Genomic DNA, 24,394 nt, shown 5'->3' with positions numbered 1-24,394 from the left:
GTGCAAAAGATTGGCGCCGGCTGCCGAGAATAATGACTCGTGTTTGGAAGCAACAATAGATGCTCTTTTTAAAACGAAAAATCGATTTGATGTAATTGCTCCAGAGGATGATGACTTTTTTTTGTCGGTGGGGTTGGTGAACATGAGGAGGAGATTGGTTTTGTGCAGCAGGGAGCACACGTGACCACTCCCATAGTCACAGGCACCTTGGATATTAACACCGAATCCACTGTAACCCCCTCCCTGAAAAGACCAACAGTGAAATGTGTACCGTTTCTAAGTCACCAATTACTCCAAACCTGGTTGAATCAGGGTGTAAAGCTTCAACTAGTGAAACACCAGGTTCATCTCAAGCGGAATATAACGTTCCTTCCATTAGTATTCTTCCTCCTCCCCGTTTTCTTCACCCTCCCACTCCTCCTCCTCCTCCCCCTCCCACTTCTAATCTTCTTCCTCTTCCCACCCCTCCACCTCACCCTATTCCACCTCCCCCCACTCCACCTCCCCACTCCTCCCCCCCCACTCCTCCTCCCTCCACTCTTCCTTCCCCGACTCCTCCGACTCCTTCTCCCCCTTTGGAAGCGGAATGTGAGGCTTCCCTTATTAAACCATCAGCTCCATCTTTGGAGCATAACGATAATGTAATGGACACCAATCAGTACTCGGATTATGATTCGGACGGGGACTCATCACTTGCTTCTTGTGGCAGTGCTGAAGCATGGAATGATCCAGTTTCCCAAGATTCGGAGAGTGCTACCAGTGTTCCACCTGCCGATATCATAAAGTTTCTTCATGACACCTTTCGCAAGAAACATGTTAAAATTAAAAACTTTTTCCCTGACTTATCCGGCTTTATAATCTCTGCGAAGCTTTTGCTCCTCAAAGCCGGACAGCTTGGTGTGACGGAATCACAAGTGTATCGACTCCGGAAATGCATCCTCAAAGCAAAGAATGAGCTGCAGACACAGAGAGACTAAGTTTTTGACACACCCTAACTCTATGTTAGCCTATGGCCTTCTCTATAGCGAGTTTAAATATTAATGGGGGACGCTCCTCCATCCGTAAAGCAGAAGTTAAACAGTTTGTTGAGACAAATCACAGTGATGTTTTGCTTTTGCAAGAAACAAGATGCAGCTCCTCTTGTGCAAGTGAATGGCAAAGGACAATGAGGGGAAAATGGTTTTTTAGTAGTCTGGAACACCCAAGGGCTGGGGTGGCTGTTTATTTACAACCTTCCTTTTGCAGTCCCAGTGTTGTTTTTAATGAGATTATCAAAGGGTATTTGATTTCACTCACCTTCACGCATAATGGCTTTAAACACACCGTACTGAATGTCTACGCACCTAGCGATAGCGCGGAGAGACTCACCTTTTACACACACTTAGAAACGTCTCTTTTACACATTGATTTTGATGGACTTGTCTGCTTGGGTGGAGATTTTAACTGCACGATGGACCCCACCATTGATCGTAATGGAGAGGAGCCGCACCCAGCAAGCGCAGCGCCTTTGTTGAGAGCCTTGTCCAAGTTTTCCCTGGTTGATGTGTGGAGAATCCGCAATCTTTCTCTCCGCCAATACACGTGGAGTCGGTGTTCAAAAGGCCACGTATCACTTGCAAGATTGGACCGTTTCTACATCAACAGTACCTTTTTAAATGTTGTGAGCAATATGGACATTATTCCGAGCGGCTTCTCAGACCATCACATGGTCGCACTTCGGATTCACCAACCAGTTCGGAATCGTGGTGCTGCCTACTGGACCTTCAACGCAAGCCTCTTGGATGACCAACTGTTTGTCGATGCCTTTGGTGTGTTCTGGAGAGCCTTGCTCCAACGTAAAACTTCCTTCCCCTGCCTTGGAAAATGGTGGGACAACGTCAAAGTGCAAATAAGATCCTTTTGCCAACAATATGGAGCCTACCACACCAAATATGACTCTGCCCCTTCAATCCTTGCTTGCCAAAGAAATATTATATTTGCAGACCAACCTCTTGGCCTCAAATCATGAAAGAACCAACCTCTTGCTGGCGAAGAAAAAGCTCTTCTTGCTGGACTTTGTGCAAAGCAAGCCAGAGAGCGCTGATTCGTCTCCGACTGGAGAATTTGTGCTACCTGGACACCTCCTCTAAGTTCTTTTTGGACTGGAAGATCAAACAAAGAGAAGTCAAGCAGATAACTTCAGTAAGGACAAAGGAAGGAAGGATAACACACAATCAAAACGATGTCAGAGCCTCACTCAGACACTACTTTACTGAACTTTATCGTGCTCCGAAAATCGACAACAAAATGGTAACAGTGCTGACTTCTTCCTTACCTACCTTGTCAAAATCTGCAGTTCTACAAATGGACAAGGAAGTAACTTTGGAGGAACTCCAAGCTGCTCTTCAAACTCTACCCTCGGGTAAGGCCTCCGACCTGGATGGAATTCCTGCGGAATTTTATAAAACCTTTTGGGACCTCCTCGGACCAGAACTACTTGAGGTTATAATCGACGGTCGACGATCAGGCTCACTGCCCATTGGCTGCCGGAGGGCTGTCCTCGCCCTTATCCCCAAAAAGGAGACCTTCAGCAACCACACAACTGGCGTCCCATCTCATTACTCTGTGCAGACTACAAAATATTTTCCAAGGCCCTTGCCAACCGCCTTAAAGCCATAATCGAGGAGATCGTACACCCAGATCAGTCTTACTGTGTCCCGAAGAGGACAATTCATGACAGTATCTTTATTGTGCGTGATATAATTGACATCTGTTCTCTTGAGCAAAGGAATGTCGGGTTGGTGTTCTTAGATCAAGAAAAGGCCTTTGATACCATTGATCATTTTTATCTTTTCTCTGTTTTACGGGCGTTTGGTTTTGGGGAAAATTTTATCTCTCATGTGCAGTTACTGTATAACAACACTTTTAGTCTCTTAAAGGTTAACAACATTTTATGTCCCCCTTTCCCGGTTAATAGAGGCATTCGTCAAGGGTGCCCTCTTTCTGGCCTCCTGTACTCTCTTGCGATTGAGCCTTTGCTCGTTCGGTTGCGTGCACGTCTTCTTGGTTTCCTTCCTCAACCAATGGCGAACCCGTTTAAAGTGATTGCTTATGCAGATGATCTTTGTGCAATCGTTCGCTCGATTGAGGACGTCTCAGCCTTGGTCCGTTGCATTCATGAATTTGGTTTGGCAAGTTCCACAAAAGTGAACTGGGGAAAAAGCAGAGCTCTCCATCTTGGTCCACAAAATGGCGCCATTCCTCCGACTCTTCCCGAGAAACTTAAATGGGAAAGGGATGGAATTCTTTACCTAGGCGTCTTTCTTGGAACTGAGAACTTCATTTTAAAAAACTGGGAATCTCTAATAATTAAAACTGAGAGACGTTTACGAAAGTGGAAGGGCTTACTTTGTCAACTCTCCTATCGGGGCCGAACCCTTGTTATCAACAACCTTGCAGCATCAATGCTTTGGCACGTTTTTATAGCACTGCAGCCCCCAGATTTGTTTCTTAAAAATTACAATCAATTCTTATTGACTTCTTTTTGGGGAGGAAAGCATTGGCTCCAACCTGGTGTGTCAAACTTGCCTGTTGCTGAAGGAGGACAGGGGCTGATTGCTATTACCAGCAAGGTGATGGCTTTTCGCCTCCTTTTCGCTTCGCAGACTGCTGTACACGGACGTCTCGTGGAAGGCCTTGGCTCACTGCCTGCTTCGGCAGGCGGGGAAACTCGGCTACGATCAGCAACTGTTCCTTATTGACACCAAGAAAGTTGATATAGCATCAGTCCCCCTGTTTTATAGAAGCATGCTGAAGGCATGGCAGGCAGTCACTGTTCGCCGAAATAACAATGACTACTCCCTGGAAATGTTTTTAAATGAGCCTATCTTTTTAAACCCCATTTTTGAAGGGGTCTGCAGCAATTATATTCTTGTGCAGAAGTTTATTGATGCTGGATGTACGAAGGTAAAAGATCTCAGAACTCCTTCTCCTTATAAGTGGAAGCCAGCTGCTGACGTCGCTGTGGCCACTGGAGTGAGGTCCATTCGAATTATTGGGAGAATCTTTTTCTGTGATTCTGCGCTTTTTCAAGCAAACTAATCTGAAATGGATTCCACAGGTAGAAGCTAACCTTTCTTTATCCCAACATCCCTTTCCAGAGCTTTTTGCTTCATTTTCAAGGTTTCACCTCCTTTAAATTGATGGAAAAATCTTCTGTTTACGCTTTGTGTGTTAAAACTCTTGTTCCCGATAGACCTGCGGAACCACAAGCACATTGGGGGAGAATGCTTCAGACCACTCATTCTACTTCGATCAACTGGCATGTTATGTACAAGGCACCCACTGCGAAGCGCTCCGGAGATTTGCAGTGGCGACTGGCACATTACATTTTACCATCCAATGTTTTATCTCATCGTATATGTCCCGATAACACAGAATTGTGTCCCTTCTGCGGTGCCACAGAAACTATTTTTCACATTTTTATTGATTGCTCAAGGTTGGCACCCCTTTTTACAGTCTTATCACGTGCTATCCGGGGACTCGGCCTAACTTTTACTTGTTGTGGTTTTGTTTACGGTTTTAGCATCTTCCACCAGCGTAAATATGAGTGCCTGTTAGCAAATTATTTGTCCTCTGAAGCGAAGCTTGCTATATACATGTCAAGGAAACGCAAACTTCAAGATGTTTGTGATTCTGTTTCCGATGTTGTTTATCTCTTTAAAACCTTGGTCACAGCACGAGTGCACCTTGAAATTAATTCCAGTGATTGTACACTGTTCTCACAACAGTGGTGTGTGAACACATCCTTATGTGAACTTGTTGATGGTGTACTTACATTGAAGTTTTAATTTACCTTGTTTCTTTGTTGGGCAATGCTCAGGCATTTGCTTGTACTGGTATAACTTCTCTTGTCACATCATGATCCCAAACAATCAAGAGGCCAAAAGTGTCTGTGTCTCTCTCTGTCTCTCTCTCTCTCTGTCGCTCTCTCTCTCTCTCTCTCTCTCTCTCTCTCTCTCTCTCTCTCTCTCTCTCTCTCTCTCTCTCTCTCTCTCTCTCTCTCTCTCTCTCTCTCCCCGTCTCTCTCTCTCTCTCTCGCTTGGCACGCACGTGCAAACGCAAGGGGCTGTTGCTCAGTCTCTGGCGGTACGTGTGGAGCCTGTGTTGCTTTCTCTCTTCTTGTCATCTTCTCCTCTCTCTGATGTATTTTTTGGGGGTGTTCCTTGTGTATAAATTGTTATCAATGCTTTATCGATTACTTGAAAATTGAATTGGTTTCTTCTCTTCTTTTTTTCACTCTTGTATATAATCCTTTGCTTTGTTGTATTGAATTTTTACCTTTTATACTTTTTTGTAATAAAAGGACATAAAAGTCAAAGTCAGTCTCTCTCTCTCTCTCTCTCTCTCTCTCTCTCTCTCTTTCTCTCTCTCTCTTTCTCTCTCTCTCTTTCTCTCTCTCTCTTTCTCTCTCTCTCTTTCTTTCTCTTTCTCTTTCTCTTTCTCTTTCTCTTTCTCTTTCTCTTTCTCTTTCTCTTTCTCTTTCTCTTTCTCTTTCTCTTTCTCTTCTCTCTTTCTCTTTCTCTTTCTCTTTCTCTTTCTCTTTCTCTTTCTCTTTCTCTCTTTCTCTTTCTATCTCTTTCTATCTCTTTCTATCTCTTTCTATCTCTTTCTATCTCTTTCTATCTCTTTCTATCTCTTTCTATCTCTTTCTATCTCTTTCTATCTCTTTCTCTCTCTATCTCTTTCTATCTCTCTCTTTCTCTCTCTTTCTTTCTCTCTCTTTCTCTCTCATATGCTAGGGGTAAGAACTTTTATTTTGTGACTACCTTGTAAACGTGCACTTTTGTTAACTGGATAAACCGCTTCCCAAACTTTCTGATTGTCAGCTTCCATTGGTTAAACATTGTGTGTATAACAGTGAGTTCACCCCTGCCATTTTGGTGTGCATAGCCATGAGCCAACGTTTCCCCTTGAGGTATCACTCTGCCATAAGATAAATCACAGTGGGACGTTGAGAGCACAGTACTCCATCTTGGGGGTTTAATTCACCAAAAAGGGAAAGCAGATTTAGATGCTGGACACTGCCTGAATTAAACATCTTCGATGGCTTCTGTGGTCGCTTACCAACCTGCCGTGCTGTGGAATTATCCACAGTTCGTCTTCAAGATCGTCGGCCGGATAGTGAATTTGAGAACATGTATATGATCTCTTGATCAGAAAAAAAATCTTTCGTTTTCCAAGTGAAGAAAAGTTGTACTTTTAATTTTGTTTTATTTTTGTTCAGGAGTGAGTATAGAATGGCCAACTTGTTGGATGAGTACAAACATCTTTAACAGCAGGATGCTGGCAATTGCTTTTATCAGTTGCTTTGAGTTTCTAGGAGCAAGAGCTCCTCAAACTTGATGCCAGAGAGACTTTGTAATGCAAAAGGTTTAGCACAACCCATTCCTCAAAATAAACGGAAAACTTTGGCAGCTCGACGTCCACTTTGACTTTTAATACTTGAAATCTCGAGCTCAACCGCCCCACTGATTTTATCACACATACTTAAATTTTCATCAAAATATCGAATTTTATTATTTTCTTCTTCTTGGTCTTTTATTTATTTCATTTTTTATCACTTTTTGTTGACAACACTTCATTATAGTGTAATCAGGAAACTGATTTGTTTGTGGAATGCTCCCATATCTCAAAGGCCTTCCTAAACTGTATTGCAGTCGTCACGTGATGCACGATTACCAGACTAAATGCACATGCTAACCGTCCATGCTGGCACTATTTAACAAGATTCTTGTGTTTAGCATTGGTCAATTTTAAAATGAGCTTCTCATTGGATGAAGATCTACACAGCCAGATGTCATCCTCGAGCAGCTGTTGCCATACTTCAAAATTATTTGCTTTGTGTCTATACCCATATTAACTTTAGCTGAAAATTGTTCCCAAGACTGAGAACATGCTGAGAAACCTTTTCAGCCATTTGCAAAATAATTTACAATTGAAAAACTGCAGTTTTTGGTGTGCTTATCTTTAAACCGTTTAGTGTGAGTCAGGCAGGGACTTGTCTGACTCCAATGCGGGTGCACTGTTTGCTTGTCTGCTGGGGATGTCGTGCGAATTTTGTAATGATCAATGATGTTTATATTGTCTTTGCCAGGTGGCACTGGGTCAGCAGACTAACCCTGGCCAAGACCTCGAGATTCTGGGAGAAATTCGGAATTCCACCCGCCGCACACACCGTGTCCAAGGAGAATTGCATCAGCTCAAGGCCAAGATATATGGTTTAGAGAACGATTTACGAAGGGGCATGACCTAGTACTTGGTCATTAGTGGACGGATACAAATTGCCTTCTTATTTTTGATTTAGTTTATCTCAAAGTAATTATTCTTGCTCAACACTTTCTGTCCTGTTACTACGCACATCTGCACCACATTACAGCATGTAAAACACATGCCATTTTAAAGGTTTTCATGACAGTGTGTGTGTGTGTGTGTGTGTGTGTGTGTGTGTGTGTGTGTGTGTGTGTGTGTGTGTGTGTGTGTGTGTGTGTGTGTGTGTGTGTGTGTGTGTGTGTGTGTGTGTGTGTGTGTGTGTGTGTGTGTGTGTGTGTGTGTGTGTATTGAGCCAATGGATTGTCCTTGATGTGTTTGAGTTTAAGAAAACCATATTTCCTTTTTTAAAAACATTCATTAATTTTGATGATGCTTTACCTGCATTCCCAGATAGCTTTACCTGCTTTGACTATTTGTCTTTGTTATGTAGTTGGGCTGTTACATTTTAGTCTGATCCTCACAGACTTTCCAGGTTGTTAGGTGGAGGAGATAATGTCACTATTGGAAGTTTGTTTTTCATTTAATAAATGTGTCTGCATTTATATTGTTGTGGATTGTTGTTTGTGGTGATGATGGTGAGGAGAAGTTCGTTTGTTTGTGGAGATTGGTGTTGTTAAAATAAAGATAGAAAAGAATAACACTACCTCAAGATTAACAGCCCGGCACACAAATAATTCCTGTTATACATCGGTGGGGAAATCTAACCTGGAACACACACTTACCGACATAACTGATCTCTGGGGAACCTGAATGGTGATTTGTGAATTTCCACAACCGTAACAATATATATATATATATATATATATATATATATATATATATATATATATATATATATATATATATATGTCCTTTCATTTATCCCTGTGTCGTAAGAGGCGACCAGGGTTGCGTCAGGAAGGGCATCCGGCGTAAAACGTGCCAAATCACAATGCGGATCAGACGGATGATCCGCTGTGGCAACCCCTAACGGGAGCAGCCGAAAGAAGAAGAAGAAGATATCCTTTCATTGCTTGTCTTATTGTGTACTGTACTTTCCTTATTCCCTGCAATTCGGTAACACGATCGTCTGGTATGTCTGGTGTTGGCTTAATGGTTGGAGTAATGGGCTTGGGATCCTAGGATCCTGAGTTCAAATCCCCCATGGCTGTTGAATTAATACCAGGTGGGGTTGACTCTGCCTGTCATCCTTCTGAGGTCGGCAAAATGAGTCCCGCATGCTGGTATCCTGTGTCGGAGTGGCGACCTGTCCAGGATTGCACCCAATAGCCAAGGAGACTGCTTAGGCAGCACCAATGCTCTGCACAGAGTAGGGTCCCAATGGATGGATGGATGGATCATATGGTTAAGCTCTTCTATGAAACCTCCAACTTGCGCTTGTGCAACTTCCAGGTTTGTTGCAGTCTGAAAGCTATGGAATCTCCCACTGTGAAATGCAGTGTCAACTGCTACACTGCTAACCGCAGTCCGTCAGCTTTCAGACTTGAGATTTTCATTGTGTAATGGAGGCCGAAGCAGGGTAGATGTGTGGCAGGTGAATCCTGCTGGGAAGGGCCCTTGCAGCAAGTGCTGGTGTGGCACAAAGGTTCATGGTCGCCATTCCAGTTGGAGGTGCTAGTTGGAAATATTTTTCTTTCAGATATGGTGGAAGAGTGATGAAACTTGGACGTGATAGTTAAGCTATTGGAAATCACCTTTCTCCGAGGAATCCCTTTTGAAGAGAACTTGCGTTGTCCTTTATATTGTTTCATGAGTCAGACAGGTTACACTTGTCTTTATTTTTTTATTGGTGCTTTATTATATTGCTCACATGGTATGCAATGGACTTTTGTGTGGCATGGTGGTTCATGGGATTGCTTCTTCAGGGTGACGGACCTGATTCATTCAGGGTGATTCATTCAGGATTCAGGGTGACTGTGAACTGCAACTCAATTGCATTGCTCTTTGGATGGTGTCAGGTAGAACCAGGTGTTCCTTATGGATTTAGGACGTGCATGTTAAACACCACTGAAAAAAAGTCAGTCATTGTGTACCACCGGTGCCTTCGGCAGATTTCCTCAAACTCATGTAGCACCGGCATTATCGGCCGAATGACCTCCTATGTTATTGTTCCTTGTATGTTATAGTGAGGTGGCTCAAGGACGAAAATTGCAAGGATTGTTACACGTTGGACAAAGCACCAACCACGTGGGATTAAGGATTGACAAAGGGTTATGCTCAAAAAAAATTGGATAACCGGAAGGGTTTCTTATGACGTCATCTCAACATGAGGTCGTCATTGACAGAACAAAATCAATCCATTCACCAATGAGAACTACTCTTGACCTCTTCGTCGCCTGTGAAGTCCAAGGGCAAATCTACAAACAAAGCAGATTGCTGTCCGCCACAATGATGTTAGCCTCTTTGGACATCTATGTTCCGAGCCAACTGGGTTAAAGAGACCTTTTATTTGCCTATTCTTTTTCCATGAGAACCAAATGTATCCTGCAAATCTCAAACATTGGTAAACTATGCAAAACAGGATCAAAGTCTAATTTGCTGAGCTGTCTGGACACTGACGTGCGACCGAACCTCCCAAGCAATTGGATTGCAAGAGTTTTGATTGTGCCGCTCCTGTTCCACCGTTTACCAATTTCCTTTGCAGGTTATGCAGAAAAATTATTTAAACCTTTTCTGCATCATGAACTGCAAAAAATTTAGAGATTGGATTTGGTCTGCGACTACAAAACGTTATTGGTTCACGAGCACCAGCCAGAGTGACCACTATATTCGTTATGTCTGTGTATTTGTCTGTCTGTGTGTCTGTCTGTCCAGAGCATAACTCTGTGAACTTTGATCCGATCTTGATGAAACTTGGTTATTTGTTCGATATCAATGTCTAGTTGTGTTTTCCTGGATGAGAGCGTGCTCCGCCCATTGTGGGCGGAGCCATGCCCCAAAAATAGCCATTTTTAGGGGGTAGTCGGATTAAAAATCTATCTTCTCCGAGGGAATTGACTGAATGGAATGGGTTCTTCGGTATTTGAATAGCAAAATGAATTATCTAAAACTTGTCGTTGTCCGATTTTTCATTTTCCTCCCAAGGTCAAGGTCACAAGGTCAAAAACATAGAAAATTGCGAATTTTATCATAAAAAATCATATGTCCGCCCAAACTTTGAGAGCTCGGATGACAATATTTTTTATGCATAATCTTGAGGTCATTCCCCACCTAAAGTCTTGAAACCATTTTGCTCTATCTCGAACACCTTGCCCGTGGCGCCCCCTTCAAGTTTGTTTTTACGCTGATTTCATCAAAGTATGGATAATCCGAGGAGTGCGAAATGCCATATAGCCTATATGATGTTATATTGTTCCTGGAATGTTCCAAAGGAAGTTTTGCACCAAAGGTCATAATCCTTGACCTTTAAAGGCCACAAAGGTCAAATTTTCAAAGTTGTGGGAATCGAACCGGGTTTTCGACCTTCTTCGACGAACTAACTCCAATAAGCTATAGCACGTATCCTGTTTCCTTATTTTAATGTCCACAACATTGTTTTGTGACCTTTAAAGGTTATGCAAAGGTCAAATTTTGAAAGTTGTTGAACGAAACCGGGTTTTCGACATTTTGCAGCTAATAACCTGTCACTCGTACCACATCATGTTGATCATTTTTATAACTTGGTCAAAAATTATCACATTGTCTTATCCTTGACTTCTGAAAGAATCTGCATCGTCAAATACCGCTCGTGAACCATCGTCGTCTTCAGACTTGTCTACATTAGGTTTCTACAAAACATTATCAAGGATTCACCTTAACAAAAGTGAGGCCCTGGTGTGTGCAGGCAGGTGACATGTCAGACTAAAATACCAGCGAATTGGAAAGACTTCCTCTGAGATACCATGAACAAAGAGGAGCTGTTTTCCCTCCTGTCTCAGACAATGATTACAGCAGATTGTCTTTAAGACAAGAAGCTGTATATTACTTCAGGTTAGTATACCTTTCTTTTGCACACTGTAGTTTTTTTGTTTGTTTGTTTTTTTTTGACATAAGGATTATTTATAAAATGTGAGGCCGATCTTGAAAAATATCCTTAATAGTCACAAACGTTGTTTGCTTATTTCCATCTTGGGTACCTCAGTTATTACCTCCGGCACTGATGGTGGACGGAGGTAGTTTTCACCCCTGTCTGTCCTTTGTTTCTTGCGATAATGGAAGATTTTTCAAATATATTGGTTGCTCTTGTACATCATTCTGTCCGTCTTTGTATGTCAATCGTACACAGGTCACAATTTTAAACCGATCCTCACGAAACTTCACCACATGGTCGAGTTCGTCATAAGGAAGAAGCCTATTGCTTTTGAGGTCAAAATGTCAACATAGGCCAAAGGTCAACAACCTTGTTAAATTTCTAAAATCTTCAATTGTCATCCGATTGACTAGAAATTTGAAGAGGATTTGCGTATCAGGTCACACTGAATTCAACCACCAATTATTTTTGAGGTTAACATGGTCCAAAGGTCAATGACTTGGGTGGTATTTTTTAAATCCTCACTTTTCATCCGATTGAGTTGAAATTTGAAGAGGATTTATGTTTCAGATCGCAAAATTCAATTTGCCAATTATTTTTGAGATCAACATTGATCAAAAGGTCAACTTGGCCCAAAACATCAACATCGGCCAAATTTCTAAAATTGTCAACTTTCATCCGATCGAGTTGAAATGTGAAGAGCAGCTGCATACTTGGTCATTGGATTCAAGCACCAATTATTTTTGAGATCAAATTTACTTGATGTATTTCGCAAGTATCGTGCTCTGCACGACTTATTTCTTGTTCCGTCCTTGTTACTTGAAAAATCGGAGATTTGCGAAGTATATCGGTCGGTCGACTTTGTTATTCTGTCTGTCTGCGTCAATCATCGACAGATCACAATTCCAATCTGATTGTCATTTTTTTTTTTTTTTTTTTTTTTTTTTTTTGTATACCTTGGTCGAGGCTCGTATGAGAGCTAACACACAACTTACAGCAAGGAGGCATGAGACAAGAGGGGTGGGAGTGGAAGGGACAAAACATTGGGGAACAGACACAGGTGAACTGTGGAAGGGAGAGGGATGGGGATGGGACGGGGAACATGGCGAGGAGAAGATGGACATTACAGGGACTTTCAGGAAGGAAAGCAGGAGAATTGAAGGAAGTGGGCATGGGTGGATTATCGGGGGTAGAAAAGATCGAGGATTTGGATGGGGAAGATAAGAGGTGGTGGTGAACAGCTGTTTTGAAAGCCTGGAGGGAAGAATGGGAAAGAATAGAGTGAGGAAGTTTATTCCAAAGGCGGGAAAAAAGAGGAATGAAAGAGTGAAGATGAGCAGTGATTCGTGATTTTGGTAGTTTTACCAAAAGGGGGTTGTTGGCGGACCTTGAGCGCCCTGTGGAAATGTGGTTGGGACAAATCGCAGAGAGAGCAGGGGGGGCAAGGCTGGAGAGGAGTCGGTAGAAGACAGAAAGACCACCGACCAACCTGCGGTGATTGAGTGAGAGGCCCAAAGACTCAGCTTCATTGCGGGAGATGCCAATGATCTTAAAGCCCTGGTTTCGACAGCGTGAAGTCGAGAAAGGTGGGAGGCAGGAGCACCAGCCCAGAGGGGAGAGCAGTACTCCATCAGGCTACGGACAAAAGCTTTGTAAGTAGTCAGGAGCTCAAGAGGGCCGAGGAAGGACTTTGCACGACGGAGGATTCCCAGTCGGCGACTGGCTTTTGAGGCAAGGTTGGAAATGTGACTTTCCCAGGAAAGGTCATGGCAGATAGTGAGACCCAGAAGCTTGAAAGAAAAGACTTCTTCCAGTGGATTGTTGAGAAAGTGGATGGGGGTTTTGTAAACGGTCCTTTCGAAGAGACATAGTGAGAGTGTGAGATTTGTGTGGATTGAAAGACATGTTCCACGTGTTGGACCAGTTTGTGATTTTATCCAGATCTGCAGTGAGCGAAGAAGCTGCTGCTTGCCGGTCTGAGGGATGACAGATGGTACGGCAGAGGGTGGAGTCATCGGCAAAGAGAAATAGAGGATTTTCCAGAGAGTCCGAGAGATCATTGATGAAAACCAGAAAAAGAACAGGGCCCAGAACGCTACCTTGAGGAACTCCAGCCTGCACAGGAAGAGGGGATGAAAGAACTCCATTTAGGGCCACACGTTGACTGCGACAGGAGAGGAAGTCTGCGAGCCATGAGTGGAGATGGCCTTGAATACCATGGGAAGAGAGTTTGGTGAGTAGGGCAGGGTGCCAGACTGTGTCAAAAGCACGTGATATGTCCAGGGATACGGCTCGGATTTCCTGTCTGGCATTGAGGACCTCCATCCATTGATGGGAGAGCAGTAGCAGCATATCCAGGGTAGAGTGACCTGGTCTGAAACCAAATTGATGATTGGAAATCAAGCCATTGGAGAAGAGGAAGGATTTCATGTCTGAAGCAATGATGGATTCCATAACCTTGCTGATGATTGGGAGAAGGCTGATTGGTCTGTAGTTACAGGGATCTGTTTTTGCACCTTTTTATGCAGGGCAGTGATGTTAGCAGATTTCCAAGCAGATGGCAGATGACCTTGGGAAAATGAGAGGGTGAATAGAACAGAGAGAGGGTGAGCAAGAGCAGAAGAGCAGGCTTTGAGGACACGTGGGCTGATGCCGTCTGGACCGGTTGCAGAATCTGACTCGAGGTTTGAAAGCAAGCTCTCCACCTTGTCAGGAGAAAAGGATACAGAGTCCAGGGACAGTTGGGTGCGACTGGGTAAAGTGGGTAGAGATAGTGATGGGTTTGGGACACAAGATTTAGCTGCAAACACCGAGTTTAGACATTCAGCTTTATCACGTGTGGAATCAGCAGTGCGGCCATTTGAGGTAAGGGAGGGATGGAGGGGGAACATACACCAGAAACAGATTTGATTAAACGCCACCAGGATTTTGAGGAGGGAGAGAGGTTTGAGAGTTCAGACTGGAGATGAGAAAGATGTTGTTTTCTGGCTCTCCTGAGGGTAGATACACACTTGTTCCGAGCTTTGTGGAAAGAACTGAGATTGCCCTCAGTTGGGTTTGCTTTCCATGAGGCAAAGGCAAGTTGTTTCAGGACAACTGCCTCGCCACAAGCTTCAGTAAACCAAGGGCGGGAGGAAGGGTAAGACAACTGAACACGAGAGGGGATAAATCTGTGCATGAGGGAGAGCAAGTTTCTTTGAAAGAATTCCCAGGATGAGTTGATGTTTGAGAAAGTAGTGATAGGAGACCAGTCTGTAAGTTTGATGGCTGCTCGGAGACCCTGCCAGTCGGCTTGAGTGAAATGCCAGACTCGACGGCGGTGAGGTGGTTCTCTGATGACAGCCAGAGAGATGTCCACTTTAACAAGGACGTGGTCAGAAGAACCAATTGGAGCGAAGGAAGAGCAGCAGATATTGTCAGGGAAATTTGTCAAAATCAGATCCAGAAGAGATGGAGTACCATTGGTTGAGATCCGGGTCGGGAAGTTGACCGATTGATCATGAAACTTTTACCTAGTTGTAGAGGTGGTCATAACTGAGAAGCCTATTGATTGAGGTTAAAGGTCATCGAGGTCAAATTTCTCAAACCGTCATTGTTGTTTTTTTTCCTCTGATTGACTTGAAAGTTGAACAGGATTTGCTAAATTGAGAAACCCACTATTTTTGAGGTCAAAGGTCAACTCGAGGTTAAACTGAAATTAATTTTCGTCTAAAAAATCATCAATTTTCATCCGATTGATCTGAGCTTTGATGAAGATCGTCAGTTTTAATCTTCATGAAATGGACAATTTGACGTATCCATGGCAACTTTTTGGGGGGGGGGGAGTGGGTTTGATTTTGCAAGTATCGTGGTAAGCAAGATGTGTTGCTTGTTTGTTTGCATGTTAATTGCCCACAGGTCGTATTTTTTAAACCGACCTTCACAAAATGGTACTTGGTCATACAAGCAATAACTCGATTGATTTTGAGGTCAAAAGGTCAACAACTTTGTGGAATTTCGAAAATCATAACTTTGTGTTCCTCTTCAGCATGCGGTGGACAAGAATGCCAAGAATATTGAGATATGCAGACACTGATGTCATCATTCTAATCAGCCAGTTATCTGCCTTGCTGTTTCATCCTCACATCCATGCGTCGGTGGCCTTCGCTGCAGGCAAGGGCTTCTGTCACAAAGCATCAACACCATCTTTAACAAACTTGGAGATGACGTGTTAAGCTCTTCTCCTTCTCCACGCTGTCAGTGGATGTGACACTTGGTCTCGCTTCCTTAATAAGGGAAAAATTACGTCATATAAGATCCTCCCTGTTGTCCAAATTTTTTGGAGCAAGACTTTTTTAAATTTTTATCCGTAAGCTGCCTGGAGGTGCATATAATACCGGACATTACTCAGGCATGAATCGGGCCTGTTTTTACAGCATGAAACCGCATTGCCGGACAGCTTGGTACGTCACGCAGAAAACGGTGCCAAAGTGATGTAATCATCTTGACGAGACTGAATAGAAAGGTCAGAGCATGCTGAAGAGGTCAGAGCATGATTTGTTTGCTTGGGTGCACTAGTCTCACGGCACGCCATGTATTGCACACGGTGTACAAGCCATGGCGGTATAGTTAGCGGTAGTTTTGTGCGCTGGTTTTTTTTTTTTTTTTTTTGAATGACGGTTCCCATTTGTTGTGCCGTTGTGTATCGATCATGTTGTGTGATAACATGCTGTTATATCGAAATAAGGAGAGATTTCAAAATGAATCAGTTTTTTTGAGGAGGCCTGTTAAAGTACGGCTCATGGCGGTTGTTTGAGTGTTTTTTGGGTTGTGTAATTTTGCGGGTGTCAGGTGGTTTTTTTTTCTCCCCTCCCCCAATATAGGTGATTTAATCATTTCGGGTGTATTTCGTTCTCGTCAAACGCAAGGTGGGGTTTTGTATCAGGGCGACGATGAACGTCAGAAACGCGAAGGTTTGTGATGCTTTGTGCTACTTGTAATTTATTGTGCGCAACTACAGCTTTCTTCGTGCTTGAATCAATGAAATTAGGCCTAAACCGAGAGAGGTTGGTCATGTACGTGAAACGTGGGTATCGAGGCACAAAACTAACCTGGTCTTCTCATTCAAGTGGGTTTTAAATCCTTTTCGAGCGTTGAGTTTATTACCTCGTGTGATGTATGTGATACAGGATGGCTTGGCCTGGCCTGGCCTGGCTTGGCTTGGCCTGGCTTGGCTTGGCCTGGCTTGGCCTGGATTACCCACGTGTTTGATACAGTGATGGCTTTAACCTACGTTGTCTTTTGTGTACCGAGTTAAGTTTGGATTCTTAACACGAGCGAATAAGCTGCTCTTTCCCAGAATTCGGAGGGTTATTTCCCTCTAGAATGACGGACAGGTTCATCTCCCAGAATTGGTGTATTTTAGAATTACTAGTACGTGCCCATACGTGCGTGGCCGTACGTGCAAACCCCCCCCCAAAAAACTTTCAAACAACCACACAGGCCGTTCCTTCGCTCTCGTAAACGACGACTGGATTGGGGCATTGTGTTTATCTATAAATACACATAAGAAATCGAGATATTATTAGAATACATCAAGTCGTCACTATCCGGAAGTGGTGCGTGCCCGTACGGAATGTTCACATGCATTCCACGAATTATCGCTTTCATTGAAGTAACGACTGCTGTGATACACACACAGAGTAAGTTAGAATCAAGTTTACCTCCCTGTCTTTGCTTGCCATGACATTCGCTGCCATTGACCATTGCCACTCCGACACCACGGTAACTCAGGCACCGATCCCCCATCGTAACCGGCACGGCATGTGACGTCATCGTCGGCCGGCCGCGCACCGGCCTACGCAGCAACGTGTCCTGTGATTGGTTTGGTAAATAAATGGCCATAACTTGGGAAACACTTGTCCGATTAATATCAAACCTTGAGAAGGCACATACTCAGGTCCCCAGCAATATAGCTGGCAAGTTTCAATTAGATCGGACCAGTGGTTGTCGAGAAACAGCGGTCACACACACACACACACACACACACACACACACACACACACACACACACACACACACACACACACACACACACACACACACACAGCTGGAATTATAGATAGATGAGGTCCTGCTCAACGCGTGCCTGTACTCAATATGAAGTTCCTCTCAGAAGAAATCGGTATCATCGTATCGAGCGAGGTTGCGTTTCTCACGGTGAGCCTGCTCTCGTCTTGCACGGTGTACGTCCTGATGGTGCAGGGCATCCCTTACTTGCCGGTCTTCTCGCTGGTGAGGGATTTCTTCTGCACGACGCCTTGCCTCGTGTTCAGTGTTATCTGCCAAGCGAGCAGCTCGTTCTTCATCCGTTTCTTCTGCACAATGCCTTGCCTCGCGTTCAGTGTTGTCTGCCAAGCGAGCAGCTCATTCTTCATTCGTTTCAGCTGCACGACGCCTTGTCACGCTTGTTGTATCGCGTGTCAAGCGAGCAGCTCGTTCTTCATCTGTTTCTTCTGCACGACACCTTGCCTCACGTCCAGTGTTGTCTGCCAAGCGAGCAGCTCGTTATTCATCCGTTTCAGCAGCACGACGCCTTTAATCGCGCGTAGCGTCGCGTGTCAAGCGAGCAGCTCGTTCTTCATCCGTTTCTTCTGCATAACGCCTTGTCACGCACGTAGCGTCGCGTCGCGTCGCGTGTCAAGCGAGCAGCTCGTGCTTCGCCAGATTCCATTGCGCGTGCACGACGCACAGCTTCATTCCTTCACTCTCGTAAACGACGACTGGATTGGAGCATTGTGTTTATCTCTCTATAATTTATCGAGAATTTATCGACAAAATCGAGAAAGTAAAGAAATCGAGAAAGTACAGAAATCGAGAAAGAAAGAATACAGTAAGTCGAGAAAGAATACAGTAAGTCGAGAAAGAATACAGTAAGTCGTCACTATCCGGAAGTCTGGAAGTTAAGTCCTCACTGTCTGGAAGTTCGCATATCGCAGTTATGATTATTCACAATTTAGTTTTAATGCCCAATTATTCAATGAGCGCCAACGTATTTTGCCTTTTCGCAATGTCATCGCAAGGAAAAACACAAAGAGAAGAGAAGCCGTGGCCGTATGTGCAAAAAAAATTTCAAACCTCGTGCCAGAAAAAACCACACAGGCCACGCCTGCGCAGCACCGTGTCCTGTTATTGGTTTGGTAAATGAATGGCCATAACTTGGGAAGCACTTGTCTGATTAATATCAAACCTTGAAAAGGCACATACTCAGGTCCCCAGCAATATACCTGGCAAGTTTCAATTAGATCGGACCAGTGGTTGTCGAGAAACAGCAGAGACACACACACACACACACACACACACACACACACACACACACACACACACACACACACACACACACACACACACACACACACACACACACACACACTGCTGGAATTATAGATAGATGACTGGTTATTGGTTGATACCGACTCACAAAGGGAGGGGATACATGCATCACGTGTGCAGCTAAGCGTTGTAATACACATTGCATGGCCAAAAGTATGTGGACACACCTAATTAGTGGATTCGGTTATTTCAGCCACACCTTTTGCTGACAGGTGTATAAAATCAAGCAAACAGTCATGCAATCTCCATCAACAAACACTGGCAGGAGAATGGGCCATACTGAAGAGCTTATTGACTTTCAAAGTGGCACCGTCATGGGATGCCACCTTTCCAACAAGTCAGTTTACATCAAATTTCTGCCTTGCTCGAGCTGCCCCGGTCAACTGTAAGTGCTGCTGTTGTGAAGTGGAAATGTATTGGACCAACATCAGCTCAGCCCTGAAGTGGTTGGCCACACAAGGTCAGAGAACGGGACTGCTGAGTGCTGAAGCACATGACGTGGAAAAATCGTCAGGTGGAACACTCACGACCGAGTTCCAAACTGTCTCTGGAAACGATGTCAGCACAAGCACTGTTCGTCGAGAGCTTCATGAAATGCGTTTCCATGGCCGATCAGCCCGCACACAAGCCAAAGATCACCATGAGCAATGCCAATTGTTGGCTGGAGTGGTGTAACGCTCACTGCCATTGGACTCTGGAGCAGTGGAAACGTGTTCTCTGGAGTGATGAATCGTGCTTCACCATCTGGCAGTACGACGAATGAATCTGGGTTTTGTAGATGCCAGGAGAATGCTACCTGCCCACATGCATCGTGCCAACTAAAAAGTTTGGTGGAGGAGGAATCATGGTCTGGGGCTGTTTTTCACAGTTTGGGCTCGGCCCCTTAGTTGCAGTGAAGGGAAATATTGTTGCGGGGCTGGGCGTCAGCGACGAGCGTGACCACCAGATGGAGCAGTAGAGTTGGCTCCACCAATCACCCGAAATGTATAGGTCGTCACCCCGGATAACTCCGGATCCGACGGGTCCCTTATCGGACCGAAGTTCGCCAATAGGTCAACCACGTGTGGTAGGGTCGATTGCTAATTTCAATTTCCCTAAATACCCACGTTGTCCTCACTACCGGGGAAATTCACCCTCGACGGCCCTTGTACGGAATGAGCCACAAGCATGCTTGAACCGTGTGCGATCCGAGCGGATGATCACCGAGATCTGTCGGTCCAAATGTCCCTTTACAGCAGCAACAGCCTGGCTGATTCTCCATCACACACCGTGTTAAACCAATAAAAGAAACACAAAAACGAACTGATGCATTTAACACATGGGTTTATTTACAATAGGTGGGGAAGGTGGGGAGCACGTAAGAAGCAGAGTTATCACGACTAATAAAAATGAAATGCAAATAATGTACAAAGCACTTAACAGTTGCTACTTAAAGACGGGCCCACACACAGATACACACACAGAAACGGACCCCAATGGTCTTTATTGAAGGCCTCCAGCTTGAGGACAGGTGAGCTCGAGACCAGAGCCTGCGCTTGGACCTGTCCACCTCGTGTGGTCTTCGACGATCTGGCTCTTTGGGACTCGAATCCGCAGCACAGATGCCACTCCAAGCACCAGGGACGGAAGAAAAGCATCGGACACCAGGTGGACGAGACGAGAGATGACCAAGCACTGCCAAGCCGACCAGACCAGACGAGTCGATCTCCGGCACCTCGAACCCTATCGCTGCCAAGCCGACCAGACCAGACGAGTCGATCTCCGGCACCTCAAACCCGATCACTGCCAAGCCGACCAGACCAGACGAGTCGATCCCCGGCACCTTGAACCCGATCTCTGCCAAGCCGACCAGATGAGTCGATCTCTGGCACCTCGATCGCTGCCAAGCTGACCAGACCAGACGAGTCGATCTCCGGCACCTCAAACCTGATCGCCCGACCCTGACGCTGACACACGTAGACAATGGCGTCGGTGTGAGGAAGCAAGGTGAAGGCGTGCTGTTGTTATAAGGGGTGTAAAAATCCTAACTATTAAAATAACGCACAGCGCACGTACATTTAATTCCCATTAGACAAGGGAAAAGGGAGCTAACTGCCAACACGTACTTTCTGATATAACTATTCTTTCGGACCTGTATTTGTGTGCTCATGGCTTCCAGATTCGCAACAATATTAACACTACAGCATACAATGATATTCTAGATGACTCTCTGCTTCCAACATTGTGGCACAGTTTGGGCAAGGCCCTTTCCTGTTTCAGCATGATAATGCCCCCATGCACAAAGTGAGGTTCATACAGAAATGGTTTGTTGAGATCAGTGTGGAAGAACTTGACTGGCCTGCACAGGGCCCTGACCTCAACCCCATCAAACACCTTTGGTATGAATTGGAACGCCGATTGTGAGCAAGACCTAATCGCCAAACATCAGTGCCTGACCTCACTAATGCTCTTGTGGCTGACTGGAAGCAAATCCCCGCAGCAATGTTCCAACATCCAGTGGAAAGCCTTCCTAAGAGAGTGGAGGCTGTTACAGCAGCAAAGAGGAGACCAACTCCATATTAATGCCCATGATTGTGGAATGAGATGTTGGATGAGCAAGTGTTCACATACTTTTGCACACGTAGTGTACAATGGCTTACAGAGCTTCTGAAAAAAAGCCAAAAAATACTTGGAAAACTACATGAGAGAAAGGGGTCTGCCTCTGCACAATGAAGCAGTTGGAGAACTTCCTGATCAGCTCACCCAAAAAGTTAAGTTTAAAATGATATTTTATATTAATCTTGTTTGGGCGAAAGAGGGGGGGGGGGGTTGGGGTGAGCGTGGGAGCTGTAGGGGCTATGACTTGTGAATGCTGATATATATATATATATATATATATATATATATATATATATATATATATATATATATATATATATATATATATGTATATACATACATACATACATACATACATACATACATACATGCATGCAGACACTAATATAAGGCAATGTGTGTGTCCCCTCCATAACTCCAAAACCATGAAACCTAGCAGCCTGAAACTTTGCATGCATACGAAGAAAACTCCAAGGAAGTGCAAGAGTGAAAATTGGGATTTGTGTTAATTAAAACACCCCTTTTGTTAAAACACCCCTTCTGAAATTAATTAACGGCCTGATTTAATTATATCCTTCATCAGGCGATCCTCGGACACCTCGCTGTCTGGGGTCTTCGGCGTTTCCTGGGTAACCTCGCTGGGGTCTGAAGTTGCCATGTTTTTTTGGCCTGGATGTAAGCTCCAGATTTGAAAGTATCAGCAGTTGTGACTCCCCCAAAAAGTGTTCGTTTGTACAATTTGTTTGTACAACGTTTGTACAAGTGTTCGTTTGTACAATTCGGACATTGCACGGGTATTTCCGGGTGCAGAGTATTGACGGCAATTGGTGATCGCTTGCCAAGCCAGGCGTTCTGTTGGAGTGCTTGCGTGCTGAAGCCACTTACCAAACTGTACAGTGCAGTTCGTGTCCGGAACAGGATGTGCAGTCGACAGTTACTATAAGGTAGATGTACGTAAACAGCACTCACGGATGTGCCACACATGGGTACATTTTGATCTGTACGGACTCTCCGCGGGTGTGTGGACATGCCATACCTGTTACAGGTGCCATGGTGGCAAAGTTTCATCCCGTATCTTCTGGAGGTTCTATCAGGTTTTCCTTTGTCCTCGCGCCTGTTTCTAAAGCATTTGGTTATCAGATTTCCTTTACAAAGGTTAAATGTTTCTCTTTGTGAATCTCAAAGCAAAATATATTTGATAAAGCCCGAATTACAAGCCGTTTGCGGTCTTAACGTATTTTCTAAACTACCGAGCCAATTTTTTCCCACCCGTCACACTCAGCCGTTTATAAAGATTAATGTTTGTAAATATCTCCCTGAAATGTCTATATAAATATAACGTTGTTTATCAGTGAAAGCTACTCAAGGATTCTTGGTTTCCAGTAAGTACTGTAGTCGGTAATCACACTGACTCCAATCTGCCAAGTCCCAAAAAATTTCCGATATCTGCCAAGTGTGTGTGTGTGCGTGCGTGTTTGATTAGTATCCACATATGTAGGTTTCAGAATGTGGAATGGAGTCCTCCCAGGGTGGGCTCAAAGCATCCACCTTCATTTTGGTAAGGGGTCACGATTCATGGACCAAGCTGTGAAGTTTTCTCAAACTTTTGTGCCAAGGGCTCTCTTCAGGATCGTCTTTGAGCCCAGTGCAGCTTCTACATGTAGTTTGTTTGTTATAATATTCCCAGGGATGGTTTTTAGCTCACCTGTAAAGTAGTTCCGGAGTGCTTATGGGATGGCGCGTCGTCCGTCCGTCCACAAATACTTGCAACTTTTCAGAAACGACGTATATGATTTAAATGAAATCTGATCACAACCTTCATCACCCGTGATGCCATTAAAAAAGGGGGTCTAACGTGGTCTACAGAGGGAATTTATGATTGGGGCAGGGGGGGGGCAGTGGGTTGCCTCCCCAAAGAGGTATTTGCTTTCTTCTTAAACGATACACACAATTCCGAGTAAACTTCATGACAACCTTCATCACCCATGATGTACCAAAGTTTGTTCATAACATTAAAAAAAAATCTGGCTCTAAAGGGATTTAAGGTGGGTTGCCCCCAATTCCAATGAAACTTCACCACCATCTTCACCACCCATGATATACTAAAGTTTGTTCACGACATAAAAATAAAATTGGGATCGAAGGGGTGCTACCGGGGGGGGGGGGTGGGGGTTGCCACCTAGAATATGCCAAACACACAATTTCTCTGAAACTTGACCACAACCTTTTTCACCCTTGATGTACCAAGGTTTGTTAATGGCATTTAAAAAAAATCCAAAGGTACTTTCTTCTCCATTATATATTTTGTATGTCATCCATGCCTACGAGTGGGTAGCTGATTATCTTATCCAGCCACTAGCAGGTGAGCACCCAGGGGTACTGCCCCTATGTTTTATATCTCTGTGAGGTTCTTTGTCATCATTCCTGTATCTCCAGCTATCACTGGAACAACTTTGATATTCTTCAACTTCCAGGATCTTCTCACTTCATTCTTGAGATCTTGGTGTTTGGGCATTTTCTTGACTTCTGCATCGTTTAGTCCAAAATCACTGGTATTAAAATCACTGGTAATCAAAATCACCTCAATCAGCAATGCCTTCTTCTCCTTTCTTTTCTACCTTAGTATGATATGTGGTCGCAATGCTTTGTTTTTGATGTGCATGCTCGATGGGATCATTAGGTCGTACGTGAGCGATAGGTACTTCCATGTTTTCAGTGATTCCTTTTGGTTCATGTTCCCACAAATTTTCTGAAACTGGCACATCAAAGTTTTTATAGATGTGCCAGTGGATTACATCATCAACTCTGTTGTGTTGTTGTGTGTACAGCTGTTCTAACATGCGTTTGATTTTGTGTGTGTGTGTTCGGTCATTAAGCATAACAAATCGTTCTCTTTTATAACCCCACCTCCATCTCTCTCTCGCTCTCTCCCTCTCTCCCTCGCATCCCTCTCTCCCTCTCTCTCTCCGTCCTCACATCCCTTCCTCCCACGGTATAGCAACATTTGGTGAGGCATAGCTCTACCACCTCCCCCCTTCCTTGCTCCTCCCCCATTCCTAGTTTCCCCTCCCTCCTCCCTCCTGCCTCCCCTCTCTCCATTCCTTC

General features: G+C 44.3%; 2 protein-coding genes across 7 annotated transcripts in view; both read left to right on the top strand.

Annotated features, from left to right (window-relative positions):
• The window catches only part of CCDC77 (coiled-coil domain containing 77), a 112,622-nt gene extending 104,769 nt beyond the window's left edge, over positions 1–7,853 (top strand). For all 5 annotated transcript variants that reach the window (XM_085870285.1, XM_085870280.1, XM_085870282.1 and 2 more), the window contains one exon: positions 7,136–7,853. In XM_085870285.1, the coding sequence (XP_085726411.1) occupies positions 7,136–7,294 (159 nt within the window). In that variant the 3' untranslated portion in view covers positions 7,295–7,853. The remainder of the gene's footprint in view (positions 1–7,135) is intronic.
• An 8,197-nt stretch (positions 7,854–16,050) lies between these two features.
• The window catches only part of NAA10 (N-alpha-acetyltransferase 10, NatA catalytic subunit), a 164,178-nt gene continuing 155,834 nt past the window's right edge, over positions 16,051–24,394 (top strand). For both annotated transcript variants that reach the window (XM_085870279.1, XM_085870278.1), the window contains exon 1: positions 16,051–16,272. In XM_085870279.1, coding sequence (XP_085726405.1) covers positions 16,252–16,272 — 21 coding nt within the window. In that variant the 5' untranslated portion in view covers positions 16,051–16,251. The remainder of the gene's footprint in view (positions 16,273–24,394) is intronic.

The sequence above is a fragment of the Eptatretus burgeri genome, chromosome 2 (assembly GCF_056783735.1).
Source record: "Eptatretus burgeri isolate ZD-2024b chromosome 2, Ebu_testis_v1, whole genome shotgun sequence".
Taxonomy (NCBI): Eukaryota; Metazoa; Chordata; class Myxini; order Myxiniformes; family Myxinidae; genus Eptatretus; species Eptatretus burgeri.
The sequence above is the reverse complement of the archived record's forward strand: the minus strand, read 5'-3'. Positions and strand labels throughout refer to the sequence as shown.